The 14,387-nt window shown below is 41.9% G+C and overlaps 1 protein-coding gene across 12 annotated transcripts in view; it reads left to right on the forward strand.

Moving 5' to 3' along the window:
• Window positions 1-9,046: 9,046 nt before the first annotated feature.
• The window catches only part of KIF21A (kinesin family member 21A), a 164,869-nt gene continuing 159,528 nt past the window's right edge, over window positions 9,047-14,387 (forward strand). For all 12 annotated transcript variants that reach the window (XM_033222442.1, XM_033222431.1, XM_033222432.1 and 9 more), the window contains exon 1: window positions 9,047-9,313. In XM_033222442.1, coding sequence (XP_033078333.1) covers window positions 9,270-9,313 — 44 coding nt within the window. In that variant the 5' untranslated portion in view covers window positions 9,047-9,269. The remainder of the gene's footprint in view (window positions 9,314-14,387) is intronic.

A 14,387-nucleotide genomic window follows, 5' to 3' on the forward strand; every position in this document is an offset into this window, starting at 1 on the left:
GGTGGCAAATGGTGAAATGTTCTCTCTTAAAAATGGCTCATAAAATTATCTTTAGTGATTCAGTTCTATAATATTCTTAAAAAAATTAAAACACACACACACACACAGAATGAAGTTCTAATGAATGACTACCCCAAACTGCCTATCAGGTTTGGTCCTGCACAGTTAAGAAAAAAACATACTCCTCTTACAAATTTGGCTTGAGATTTTGGCTCAGAACCAGCGTGACTTAATAGTTGTAATTTGCATTTGAATGCAATTAACTGGGCCAGTACTTTGAGGGTAATCAAGCTGCCTGCAACACACGTATGCTGCAAACTCAATAAATGTCCAAAGCACTGGAGGGGAGGCTTTATTCTTTGAATTTCCCTTATACAAGGAACTCAGGTCCACGTCCTTAAATTCAGTTAGATTTCAAACTCTGATCTGAAATGTGAACGATGAAATCTAAATTTTATCTAATTGTTTATTCTTAATGAATAAAAGTTGAGCTTCTTGTCTTTTTTTCTTAGAATTTCACTGCTTTTCAGAAGTGATTTATATTATTTAAAAAATTTCAACTAGTATAAGAAGATGCAAAGAAGGAAAATAAATTTCCTCAAACCCTTATATCCAACCCAGAAATAACTCCCACCCTATTCAAAATAAATAAAAATAAAAAGAGAAAATACGTATATAGTTAAAAGTTTGATTTTTCAGTAATGTTATGAGTCATTAAAATGAGTTTATAAAATGTTAAACCGCTTTTATTATAAGATAAATTACTACTATTAGAATTTAAGATCATCTCATTATTTCAGCACATATTCTTCACAGGCAAACACTTGTTGTACGGCAGGCTGAGATTTTTTCTAAGTTCCAAAAATAAAATGATAGTGAAACTAACAGTGAAGGACAAAGAACTCAGAAAAGGGAGTCAAGATACCTGAATTTTAATTTATCTCTACCATTAACTTACAGTGGTGGTGGTGGTGGTGGTGTGTGTTGGGAAGTAGGTGGAACTGGTGTGGTAGTGAATTCTCCTCTCCACAAAATTAATAAACTTAATTTCATTAAGTTTATTAATAAAGTTTATTAAGTTTATTAATAAAGGCTGAGGCGGGAGGATCACTGAACCTGGGACATTGAGGCTTCAGTGAGCCGTCATCATGCCACTGGATTCTAGCCTGGGCGATAAAGCCAGAACCTGTCATAAACAAACAAACAAACAAACAAACAAATAAATGTACCCACCTTCTAGGTTGTTGAGAGAATTAAGTGAAATAACACTTGTTGGGCACTTAGCTCCATGCACTGGCATGATGCACGAGGTCAGGAGATCGAGACCATCCTGGCTAACACTGTGAAACCCCGTCTCTACTAAAAAATACAAAAAACTAGCCGGGCGACGTGGCGGGCGCCTATAGTCCCAGCTACTCGGGAGGCTGAGGCAGGAGAATGTCGTGAACCCGGAAGGCGGAGCTTGCAGTGAGCTGAGATCCGGCCACTGCACTCCAGCCCGGGCGACAGAGCGAGACTCCGTCTCAAAAAAAAAAAAAGAAAAAAAAAAAAGAAAGAGCCCTATGCATGTAAATGCTTTTCATTGTTAGTGGGGAAAATGCACACACACACACACACACACACACACACACACACTCATAAATAATCACTGAAGGAAAACTGATATTTCTGATTGTGGCATTAAGGGTTAGCTTTCTAAAGATTTTTCCAAAAATATTTTTGAAGGGATGGTTGTCTAGGCATGCTTTTCCAAAGCCAGCTGTTTGCATACAAAATTATAATCAGATCTTTTTCTTTTCATCTTTCTGCTAGCAGCCAAAAGGAAGAGTCAAATAACTTTTAATGACTGATTAGAATGTGGAAACTAGAAAACACAGGGTAGATGGCCTAGAGGGAGAAAACCAGTGAGATAGTTACACTAATGCATGCTGTAGCTTCTTTTCAACTGCCTCTTTTTGGCTGCCTTACAGTAGGTACTGTAATGAATCTTTCTTCCAAATGTACCTAAGACAGGTGCAGCTGCAGCATCAGTACCTGCTTTAAAAAACAATGTATTTATACAAATATTTAATTTTTTATTTATTTTGAGATGGAATTTTGCTCTTTTTTTTTTTTTTTGAGGCGGAGTCTCACTCTGTCGCCGGGACTGGAGTGCAGTGGCCGGATCTCAGCTCACTGCAAGCTCCGCTTCCCGGGTTCACGCCATTCTCCTGCCTCAGCCTCCCGAGTAGCTGGGACTACAGGCGCCCGCCACCTCGCCCGGCTAGTTTTTTTGTATTTTTAGTAGAGACGGGGTTTCACCATGTTAGCCAGGATGGTCTCGATCTCCTGACCTCGTGATCCACCCGTCTCGGCCTCCCAAAGTGCTGGGATTACAGGCTTGAGCCACCGCGCCCGGCCGGAATTTTGCTCTTGTTGCCCAGGTTGGAGTGCAATGGCGTGATCTCGGCTCACTGCAATCCCTACCTCCCAGGTTCAAGCAGTTCTCCTGTCTCAGTCTCCCAAGTAGCTGGGATTACAGGCATGTGCCACCACGCCTAGCTATTTTTTGTATTTTTAGTAGACATGGTGTTTCTCCGTGTTGGTCAGGCTGGTCTCAAACTCCCGACCTCAGGTGATCCACCTGCCTCGGCCTCCCAAACTGCTGGGATTACAGGCATGAGCCAGCATGCTGGGCAAAAATATTTATTATAAAATTAGTTTTGATGTGCCCTTACTGGGAGCTGGTGCTGTGATTTACATATGATAAACAAAGCTCTTTAAACCCCTAAACAATTCAATAAGCTTGGAAGTATATTACTTATAAAAAACTGAGACTAGAAAGGGCTTACATTTGTCCGAAGACATATAGTCATTCAGCTAATATTTAATGACCCCTAATATGTGTCAGACATTAAATTACATGTCAGACTGTTGAGGGAACTACAGAAATATCTGTGAATAAAGCAGAAATGATCCCTGCTATCTTGGATCCCATATTCAAATGCAGGGAGGCAGACAATAAACAAAAAATAAGACAGTATCAGCTAGTGATAAGGGCTACGAAGAAATAAGAGACTGATATGATAGTACGTAACTGGGTGTACAGGGTCAGAGATCAGCGCAGTTACACAGAACCTTCTGTTCAGAAGGGCCACACTCTTGGTTTAATAATGTTCTGCTGTCATTGTCTTGAAATTCGTAATTTTATCTTTGGACTTGTGTTTTATAAGTGTGGTTTGATAAGGCACTGTGACATATGAATAAGCAGAAGACATACGTGCAACATGCATGTCTCCTCTGTTCCTTGCCATGCCATTCTTATGTAGCATTTGTGATCTCTCATGAGCATGGAATTCTGGTTGAATCACTACCCTGGGGAGTTCAGTGAGATTCAAAGCCAGTGTGCAATAAATAAATGTTCTATGTCTTCCATGGAGGAAGCAGGGATACCTATATGTTTAGAAGCCATGCTTCTCTCAAACCAGAACTTGCTTCTGATGAAAGAAAAGCTTCAGTCGAATTAAATTTAAAGGAGTTTAATTGGGCAATGAACAATTTGCGAATCTAGCAGCCCCCAGAATCACAGCAGATTAACAGAAACTGCAGGGGTGCCTCGTGTTCAGAACAAATTTATAGACAAAAAAGGTGAAGTGATGTACAGGAATCGGAAGTGAGGTACAGAAACAGTGAGATTGGTTACTACTCGGTGTTTGCCTTATTTGAATGCAGTTTGCACATTCTGCAGTCTATGAGTGGTTGAAGTATGGCTGCTGGGATTGGCCAACACTCAGCTATTGTTACAGGTGCATGCTACCAAGTTAGGTTTTAAATTTTGTCTATTAAGCTAGGTTACAGTTCATCAACAAGGACTCAAACATAGAAGTACAGAGTCCTTCTCAGGCCATAGTTTACTTTAACACTTCCAATGCAAAAAGAAGGCAATGACATTCTGAAAGATGACCAAAGAACCCAGTCTTATTCTTTTCTTCTTTCATAACTTCCTGTAGCAGCCAGCCATTAACTCCAAAAGTGATGATGTAATGGATTAATCCTTTCTCATGCTGCTATGAAGAAACACCCAAGACTGGGTAGTTTACAAAGGAAAGAGGTTTGACTCACAGGTTCGCATGGTTGGTGAGGCCTCAGGAAACTTACAATCATGGCAGAAGGCACCTCATCACAGGGTAGCAAGAGAGAGTGAGTGCCTTACAAAACCATCAGATCTCATGAGAACTCACTATCAGAAAGCATGGTGGAAACTGCCCCTGCAATTCAACCATCTCCACCTGGTCCTGTTCTTGATGCATGGGGATTATTACAAACAAGGTAAGATTTGAGTGGGCACACAGAGCCAAACCATGTCAGTAAAAGGAAAGGAAAGATGGGACAGAGTAGTTTCCTTTCTTTTCAGTTCTTCCTTACATAATCTGTAAGCCAAAGGTAGGAAATGTTAGTAGCATATGTGTGTATGAAATAAAAACAGTTGAGTTAGTTTTGTGCAATGTTTCTACTGTTAAGAATAAATACAAAAGGATGTATGAACTATGAAATAAGTTGTATAATTTTTTTTTTTTTTTTTTTTTTTTTGAGGCAGAGTCTCGCTCTGTCGCCCGGACTGGAGTGCAGTGGCCAGATCTCAGCTCACTGCAAGCTCCGCCTTCTGGGTTTACGCCATTCTCCTGCCTCAGCCTCCCGAGTAGCTGGGACTACAGGCGCCGGCCACCTCGCCCGGCTAGTTTTTGTATTTTTAGTAGAGACGGGGTTTCACCGTGTTAGCCGGGATGGTCTCGATCTCCTGACCTCGTGATCCACCCGTCTCGGCCTCCCAAAGTGCTGGGATTACAGGCTTGAGCCACCGCGCCCGGCCAAGTTGTATAATTTTTATAATCCCATGTAAGAGTTAAATACTCTTCTATTGATACTTAAAACCAGCATTGTACACTATAAAGATGAATGGAAAAAGTCATGGAAATAATCTAAAACTTTAACTTTTCTTTATGGAGAATGACATTAAATAGCAAAAAAAAAAAAAAAAAAAAAAAAAAAAAAGCACCATGACATGAGAGAGCTTAAAGGAAGGGGAAAAGCTTTCCAGTTTTGTACCTTTCATACCATTTTTATCCTCCTTTTCTTACAAGATCCCTCACAACTTCATTTTGCGCCACGTGGTGCAAATCAGGTAGCTGGTCTTTGTGGGGGTGCTATTTTAGATTGGGTATTCAGGAGAGCCCTCTGAGAAAATAGCATTTAAACTGATAACCTAGAAATTAAAAAAAAAAAAAAAAAGCCAACCATGGGAAGGTCTGGGGAAAGAACATTCCAGGGAGAGGGTATAGCTAATGCAAAGACCCTAAGGCAGGAAAGAACTTCATGAGTTTCAGAAATAGAAAGAAGACCAGTCTTACCAAAAGGTAGTTGTTAAGGTATAGAGCAGCAAAATGCGAGGTCAGAGTTGGGGGCAGGGACAGGGTGTGAAGGTCTTAAAAAGTCTAGAATAATTTAATTTAATTATTTTAAATAATAAAATAATTTCCATTTGGGTTAGTAGCCATTGGAAGGTTTCAGGCAGAGAAATGACATACATGATTTACGTTTTAAAGGACATTATTCTGGCCAGGCATGGTGGGTCACACCTGTAATCACAGTACTTTGAGACACCAAGGCAGGCGGATCACCTGAGGTCAGGAGTTCGAGATCAGCCTGGCCAATATGGCAAAACCCCGTCTCTAGTAAAAATACAAAAATTAGCCAGGCATGGTGATACGTGCCTATTATCCCAGCTATTCGGGAGGCTGAGGCAGGAGAATCACTTGAACCCAGGAGGCAGAGGTTGCAATGAGCCAAGATCACCCCACTGTACTTCAGCCTGGGTAACAGTGAGACTCTGTCTCAAAGAAAAAAAAAAAAAAAAGACATTATTCCTGCAATGTGAAGGCAAGAGTGGACTCAGGGAGACCATCCCGAGCAGTTTATATCTGAAGAATTCCTTACCCTTCCAGGTAAAATTCATCATATTTCTCTTGTAATTTCTGTTATTCCACTTACGTATTTTCAAATATATCTTCCTGTGCTAGACAGTAAACTCCTTGTAAGTACTGACATTGTCTTATTCTTCTCTAAATCACTGTTGTCCCTCACTTTGTTTGCATATAATCACTTAAAATATTTATTGAGTCAATGATTGGAATAGGACTTAAACCACCCTTGCAGTAAAAGCTCTGCCCTTGGAACTTTTTTGAAATTAAGATTATTTAGAGGAGTCAAAAGGAAAGGTATCATAGTAGCTATACATGAATTTGAACTAAATACAAAATAGTATGTTAATTTTACAACTTTAGAGATTTGGTGAAAAATTACTGACTAGGTCATTAATGAGAATTTGAAATTCTACATTGACTCTTCCTGAAACCGTATGCAATATGAACCCAAAGCCACAGCTATTATTGGTGCTAATATTTTGTCCAGAAATTCCAGCCTGGTGTCTTGGGACTATAGTTGGCCTGAGACATATTTTGACTGGTTTGCTGCATATGTAACTATTGTGCTGAATTAGTTGTTGGTGTTTAAAACTAAGGAGTTTTTGCATAAAGATCTGTTTTTCTCTTTTTCTTGAGAAGCAACAGACATACAAGAAACAAAAATCTTGGCTGCATTGGATTTGCATTTCATCAAGGCAATATTCAGCCAGAGTTGAGGATGGCCACTGCCTTTGGAAGGGGCCTGTGATAGTTCTCACCTTTATTATAGTAGTCACCTTGCTCCACTCTTCTGAGCTACCTGCCTGGCTCCTGTAGGCATTTGTGTTTGTGACTCCCCTTACTGAGACATATATGTACACACTATTGTTATTTTAAATGAGAACTTTTTTTGGCCAGGTGAGGCAGCTCATGCCTGTAATCTCAGCACTTTTGGAGGCTGAGGTGGGCGGATCACTTGAGGTCAGGAGTTTGAGACCAGCCTGGTAAACATGGTGAAATCACATCTCTACTAAAAATACAAAAATTACCTGGATGTGTTGGCACACGCCTGAAATCCCAGCTACTCTGGAGGCTGAGGCACGAGAATCACTTGAACCCCGGAGGAAGATGTCGCAGTGAGCTGAGATCACACCATTGCATTCCAGCCTGGGTGACAGAGCGAGACTCTGTCTCAAAAAATAAAATAGGTTGGGAGCGGTGGCTTATGCCTGTAATCCCAGCACTTTGGGAGACCGAGGCGTGTGGATCACAAGGTCAGGAGTTCGAGACCAGCCTGGCCAATATGGTGAAACCCTGTCTCTACTAAAAATACAAAAATTAGTTGGGCACGGTGGTGCATGCCTGTAGTCCCATCTACTCAGGAGGCTGGGGCAGAAGAATTGCTTGAACCCGGGAGGCAGAGGTTGCAGTGAGCTGAGATCATACCACTGCACTCCAGCCTGGCGACAGAGCAAGACTTTGTCTCAAAATAAAATAAAATAAAATAAAAAGAACTTTTTTTTTTTTAAGAGGGTCTTGAATTATACAAATTTCTCTTTAGTTTTCTTGCTAAATGTGCTGGGCCATTCTTGCTTTCCTTGCAGCTTTCATCAACAAAAGCAGCAAGGTGGCCAGTCCAGATCCACCCAGATATGGGCTTGCCAGGGCAGGGTGAAATGCAGCTCCGATGTTTTGATGGATAAATTTTGAGGCTAGGGAAAGCCCTCCAAAGAGTAGCCAGAGGAGAGCTTTCCACCAATTTGATCTATAGAAGGATACTCAGCATCTCTGCCCTCTTTACCTCCCAGTTACATGTCTGTTAAGATTTAGGGGTAGTGAGATTAAGGGACAGAATAAATCTAAAACTATCTATAATTATGTACCCCATCTGCCTTCCTATGTGTTTAAATCATCAAACACTTCTTGTTTTTCCCAAAGTGTTGCAGCCTTCTCTGAGCCACACTGCTGTATCACTGCTGAACAAGGTGATTAGGTGTGTGATTGTAGATTGTAGGCATTTGAGGTAGTGCCTTTATTTGGATAGCGCCATTTAATCTATGATACTATTTTGTATGAAGCCACATGTTTGTTTATAGAGATGTATGGAGCAGTCCACAAAAGATACTCTGTGGCAAAGCTAATAAAGGCTGTTTCCATAGAGCTATCTGAAGGCATGTGGAAGCACAATAGTGACAAACAGAAACCACAATGGGTCAATGTTGAGAGAATCCTGGGATTGGGAGGTGCTTTTTAAAGGCCAGAAGGGAAAGAAAATCAGTTTGGAAGGATTTACTACACAGCAGATCTTGGTGGATATATTCAGTTCTGGGAACACTTGGCAGTACCAGGGTGCAGTTCATTTACCAGTGTACAAATGATTGAACAGAAACGCATTCAGGAGTCTCGAGTAAATCATTTCCGTATCTCACCCGAGCTGGTAAACTGGCGATGGACTGTACAACAGCCCAGCTGTCCAGAGACAGTGGACAAACCCGGGAGTCCGTTTAGCATGAATGATCGACTCCGGGGAGGGAGGAGGGAGAGCGTTCAGCTGGGGGCTAGGGAAGGGGGTCAAAGTCCAGGCTGCAGACAGGACAATAAGGCTATGCGTGGGACACAAAGCCGAACCAGAGCAGCAGCTGGCTGGCTCCCGGCGCGCCGCAGAATCAAGCTTCGATTTGAGAAGGGACCTGGCAGCAGAGCGTGCACAGGCTGCTTCCTTCTCCCAGAAGAGCCTGGAAGGGCGCACAGGCTGGTCGCCCTCGGGCGAGGGCAGCCGGCCGCAGGCATCCTTCCCCTTCTCCTCCCTGCCCAGCAGCGCCAGGCAGTGTCCCGCCGAGGGCAGGGCGGGGCGCAGGCTGGGGGAGGGCGAGGTGGGGCCCAGCCGCGCGGCCGCGGCTGACGCAGTGCGGGGCGAGGAGCCCGGAGAGCCCCGGCGGGCGTGGAGTCCCCAGCCCGGCCGCTGGGAGGCCGCGTCCCCACCGGAGGGGGCAGGGCGCACTCACCCGGCTGCCCCGAGGCGCCGGCGGCCTGTTGGCTTCTCCACCGGCGCGGTCACCGTTCATGCGCGCTCCGTCCCCGCCCCAGATCCTGGGGGGTGAGCGGGGGAGAAGGGGCGGGCGCCTGCGAGCCGTGAATCACCTCCTCCTCTTGCTGCCTCAGCGCCGCCGCCACCTTTCCATTCAGTCGCCCAACATGGCTGGAGCGCGGCGGAGGTGAGCCGGCCGCCCGCAGACGCCCCAGCCTACTACGCCCGTGTCCCGCGGCCCCGGCGGCGCCTCAGCTCTGCTGTGCGGAGGCCCAACGGCCCTGTCGCCGCCCGCCGCCAGCATGTTGGGCGCCCCGGATGAGAGCTCCGTGCGGGTGGCTGTCAGGTGAGGACGGGCTGCCGGCGGCGGGCGGCGGGTTGAGGGCGCGGCAAGGACCTGGCTGTGGCCCGGGGCACCGGCTGCCGGGGTGGAGCGACCTGAGGGGCGTCCCGGCCGGCGTCTGCGGCTGAGGAAACTGAGGCAGTGGGTCCCCGCCGGCCTGGCACGCGCGGCCGGGTGCTGGCAGGGAGACTGCGCCGCCCTCACGCCGTCTGTGTTTGCAGGTGGCTGGCGGCTGCTCGGCGCCCGGTCCCTGGGGGGCGTCTTGACTTCTCCGGGGGAAAAGCCCTTGTCACTCTCCTCCGTCCTCAGATCTGGCCGCCTTGGGCTATCGCCTGTCCGGGAGGAGCTGCCTCTGCGCGGGGCTGTGGTGTTCTTTTTTATTAGTTCTAGAATGTCTGTCATACGTGTCCATGCAGCTCCGGCCTTCCCAGGCAGGAGACAAAGCATCTGACTGTCAGCGCCGGCGACCACAGGGCCCGCCGCGCGCCCACTCGGGTTCTGATGTCTGTGCAAATGGGACACCTTTTTCAGCATGACGGGAATCTAGATATGCCCTCGCGTGTGGGTAGAAGAGACAGATCTGGCCTCTTGGGTGTTTGAATGGAAGTGGAATTTAAGGTAAAATCCACCGGGAAGAGGTCTACAGAAAGAAGAAAACTCTTTAGCCAGAGAAGGGTGAAAGGGGTGACTGTGTGAAACATACTGACGTTAGGCAGGGTGGATGCAATGTAATCGTAACGTTACACAGGCCAGGGTGTGAGTGGAAATACTAGGTACATCAAAATTATATTTCTGCCAATGACAGGCACGAGTATTCGATGTAATTTAGGCTGGTTTGATACTTATCAAGAAGGAAAGCTCTGATAGTTGCTCATGGAAAATTGCAACATCATCACGCTGTGTGAAAAATTAATGAAGCATTCATTCTAGAGTAAGTGCGTGACTTTCACAGCTCTGAGAGTCTACTGTTAATTCTCTTCCTTTATTTAAGCTTTAAGGATTATAAAAATAATCTACACTCCAAGAAATTAGAAATTATTAACAATCTCCCAGTCTTGTAGTCTTTCCAGAAAATTATTTTAAAAATTCTCCCCTCTAAGCATTTCTATAGTTACTATTTTAGTGACACATCTTGGGTTGGGCATAGTAATGGCTGTTTTGTATACTTTGTATCTTTAATTAACTTGAATAAAATGAGTTTTTAAGTTGTTTTTTTTTTTTTTTCCACCCAGGGAGGTGACAGTTTTATGACTGGTTAGAATCACCTGTTAGAAGGCTTTTGAAGTTTTAATTAGGCCTTGGTTATTCTAGGGCTACTTATCCAATTGTTAGATTAGTCTGTTTCTCCTATTCACTGCTACTACCTCTCTTTTAGCCCTTTAATACCAGTTAATGACTGCACCGGGGTGGAGAAAGGGGAAGGAAAAAGACAAAAAACCCAATAAGGGACAATTTTGTTAGGAGAGCTGATCAAGGTGAAGAAGGTGCATACAGTATTAGTGAAAACAATTTGTCTGTTTTTAGAAATTTGAGATTTTTATGTGTGAATTCTCTGGACTATCACAAGGCAGTTTGTTGACCATTCTGTTAAATCCGATGCTTCTTTGCCTGTAGAGACATGGATGACCCTAAACTGATGTTGACTGATAAATAACTTGTATTTTGTTTTGATGTGCATGTTAGGACTTTTTAGGTAAATGACTGTGGGTTTGATTTTTGGAGAAAGGCTTTATAAAAACTTCAACATAACTTAGTAAGCCACATTGCGAAGATTCAATTTGTTGAATTCAGGATTCCTTCTTCCTTTCCTTTCCCCTTTCCTTTCCTTTCCCTCTCCTCTTTGTTTTTTTGAGACAGGGTTTTGCTGTATCACGCAGGCTAGAGTGTCGTGGCGCCATCATAACTCACTGCAACCTCAACCTCTTGGGCTCAAGCAATCCTCTCATCTCAGCCTACTGAGTAGCTGGGATTCCAGGCATGTGCCACCTTGCTTGGCTAATTTTTATACATTTTTATAGATATGGGGCCTCCCTATGTTGCCCAGGATGGTCTTGAACTCCTGGGCTCAAGCCGTCCCTCCCAAATTGCTGGGATTACAGGCATTAGCCACTGCACCTGGCTAAATCGGGGATTTCTTTCATTAAATATATTGTTCTCTGAACAGAGCTACCCTGTAAACTTACTTTATATAGGATAAAAATAGCTTATGCTCATATAGCACTTTAGTATTTATAAAGTGTTTGGACTTATATTGTTCATTTATAACCATTATTTATTGAAGATATATCCTCATCTCTGTTATCCTGATTTCTGGGCTAAAAGTAGTAATAATAGTTTGACTTAAACTGTGTGCCAGGATTAGTGCTGTGTTAAGATGTTTTATCTCATGTAAAGTCTTGTTTATTCCTCATAACAATCTGTGACTTAGGTCCTGTTATTATTATGGCCATTTATAGATGACGCACAGAAAGATTAAGTAAACCATCCAAAGTTAAATCGGTAGCAAATGAGAGAGCCAGAGTTCCGACCCAGATAGCTTGACTCAATAGACCAAGTTCTTAACCATTAACCCTGCAGAGGTGAGAGGCAAGAACATGGCTTTGCAAAGTTTCGCTTAGGTTTGGGTCAGTTGCCTATTCTTGATTTTGTGTTAGTTCGGTTACAAATGAATGACTTTCACAGGTTATTCATATTTTGATATTGCCAGGAAAGATACAGCTAAGACAGGACCTGAACTTAACTAAAATCTTTCCTCAAATTATTTAATCTTTCCAGCATCCTGTTACCCTGCCCTTCAGTTTGTGACAGCTTTCCTCAGCAGAATAAATAAATCAATACAAAATTGTATGTCTATATACAAAATCAACAAAAACATTTGACCTGCTTTTTTCCTTTAAGGAATAATATAATTGTGGAAATGCATCCTAGAGGTGCTTATGTTTTGTTAGAGGCTTATCAGTATGTTAAAGCTGATGACTCTATTGTAGGTTTCTCAAGATAAGTGAATGGGTTATATAAAGCTTTGGGAGAAAGATGTTAAACAGAAAGTTTCTCATTTAGGGAGAACAATTTTTACTCAGTTTCCAAAAATACCTTTTGGCAGTATAGTTGAGATGTTCTGTGGTGTTTCTTTCATTGAGATAGGTATGGATTTGGATAATAGCCCTTGCTATCCAACCCCATGTGGCTATTAAGTGCTTAAATTATGATTAATGCTACTGAGAAACTAAATTTTTAATTTTATTTAATTTAAATGAGTTAAAATTTAAATTTAAAAATTGGTCCTTCATCTAGTTATTAGAAACTTTTGAGTATGTTTCGAACAACTTGGATCTACTTTTTCAACAGTAAAGTTTTGAAATTGAAATAGTGATACAAGTCTTTCTGATGAAAATTTAGTGTACATATTGACTAGAACTGTAAGTGTAATATATATACATTGGCTTTCAAAGACTCACTCCGAAGAAACGAATGTAAATATTTCAATTTTTATATTGACTATATGTTGAAATGATAACGCTTTGCTTACATTGAGTTAAATAAAATATAATTAAAATTAGTTTTCACATTATATGTGTCTATTGGATACCACTGTACTATAACTTAAAAATGTGAGGAATACATTTAGAATAAAACTTTTCACAGACATCCCATCATGGACTAATCACATCCTTAGATTAAGACAATACCAAAATATTGGGTGTCTGGTTTTAGAGTGGATATGCATGTACGCACAGAAGTATATGTGTATATATATGTGAGATGTAAGATGTGATTCAACAGCAACACTTCTTTTCCTCAGAGTGCATGGGTGTAGGAAGTTATGGATTTTAGACTCAATAATCAGGTAGCTGATTTCCTAGGAAATGTGGTAAGTTGAATGGATGGCTTAGATAGATGTCGCCAACAAAAATGAACAATAAAGCACAATGTAGAATCTATTCTTATTATCTAAGTATACTGAATTGAATCGAATAGTTAACTCAAAATGATAAAGTTAAACATTTCACATTCTAAATCTAATACATTGTGAGATGATGTGTCTCTTTCTCTTCCCTATCTCTGCTGACACAATAACTTTGAAATGTTTTTCCTTTTCAATAACTTTAGCTTGCAATATATGTCAAGAGTTTAGTGAAAATGGGAGATACAGAAAGCACCTTTGTGTTTTTGTGTTATTCGCTGTATGTAGAAACTAAAATTTCCTTGCCTGGCTTTATCAGAGAACTGTACCTATCCTTGGCAGTGAGTTTGTATTAGTGTGTAATGTGGTCTAATTTGTGTTTCAGTTTGCTGGGTTTTCACCTTACCAAAGCACTCTAAGGAGTGGTGTTGCTCAGCAGGCTTAGGGGCTATTTGGGCATTCAGAAGCTCAGTTTTAGGTCTGTCACTAGCACTTATTTGCAATGTGACCTCACTATACTTTTCTTTTTCCCAATGCTTGTTTGTCAACCTAAAGATATTAAGAGTTGTAAGAACTTTTCATGTGCAGTCTGTTAAATATGATTTTAGTTGTTGTTAGTCAAACTGCAGGCACTAACAATGCCTCTATATTAACAGGAAGGAACTATTTTAATATTTCAAGCTTGACTTTCCTAATAATATAATTTCTTTAGGTATCCTTATTACAGAAGAAGAAACATGTAGGCTGTAATGGTCTCTTTGTCCCATTCTGGTTATAATACGAATGAACAATATTTTATTTGCTCTACATTAAAATCCTATGAGATAGCCTGGGCAGCTATTATTATCTCTGTTTTATAGAGGAGAAAAATGTGTCTCAAGGTTTATTCGCCACTAAGTAACAGAATTGGAACTCAGACTCAGGTTTCTGATATCTATTGCTGTGCTCTGAAACATATTTCCAAATATTTTTAAAACATTTTACTTATTATTTTCAGTGTAATAAGGATCTTTTAAGTTGAAACTCAAATATACATGTGAGGTAAATTATTCGAAACAGTTTAATGTTAAAAAAATATGGGAGCAAATGAGTAAGACCTCCGAGAAACATTTATTTTATGGAAATAGATGGTTATTTGGTGTTTGGTTATTTATTCCTTTCATCCTTAATGCA

Source organism: Trachypithecus francoisi, unplaced genomic scaffold (assembly GCF_009764315.1).
Source record: "Trachypithecus francoisi isolate TF-2019V2 unplaced genomic scaffold, Tfra_2.0 Lachesis_group11, whole genome shotgun sequence".
Lineage (NCBI taxonomy): Eukaryota > Metazoa > Chordata > Mammalia > Primates > Cercopithecidae > Trachypithecus > Trachypithecus francoisi.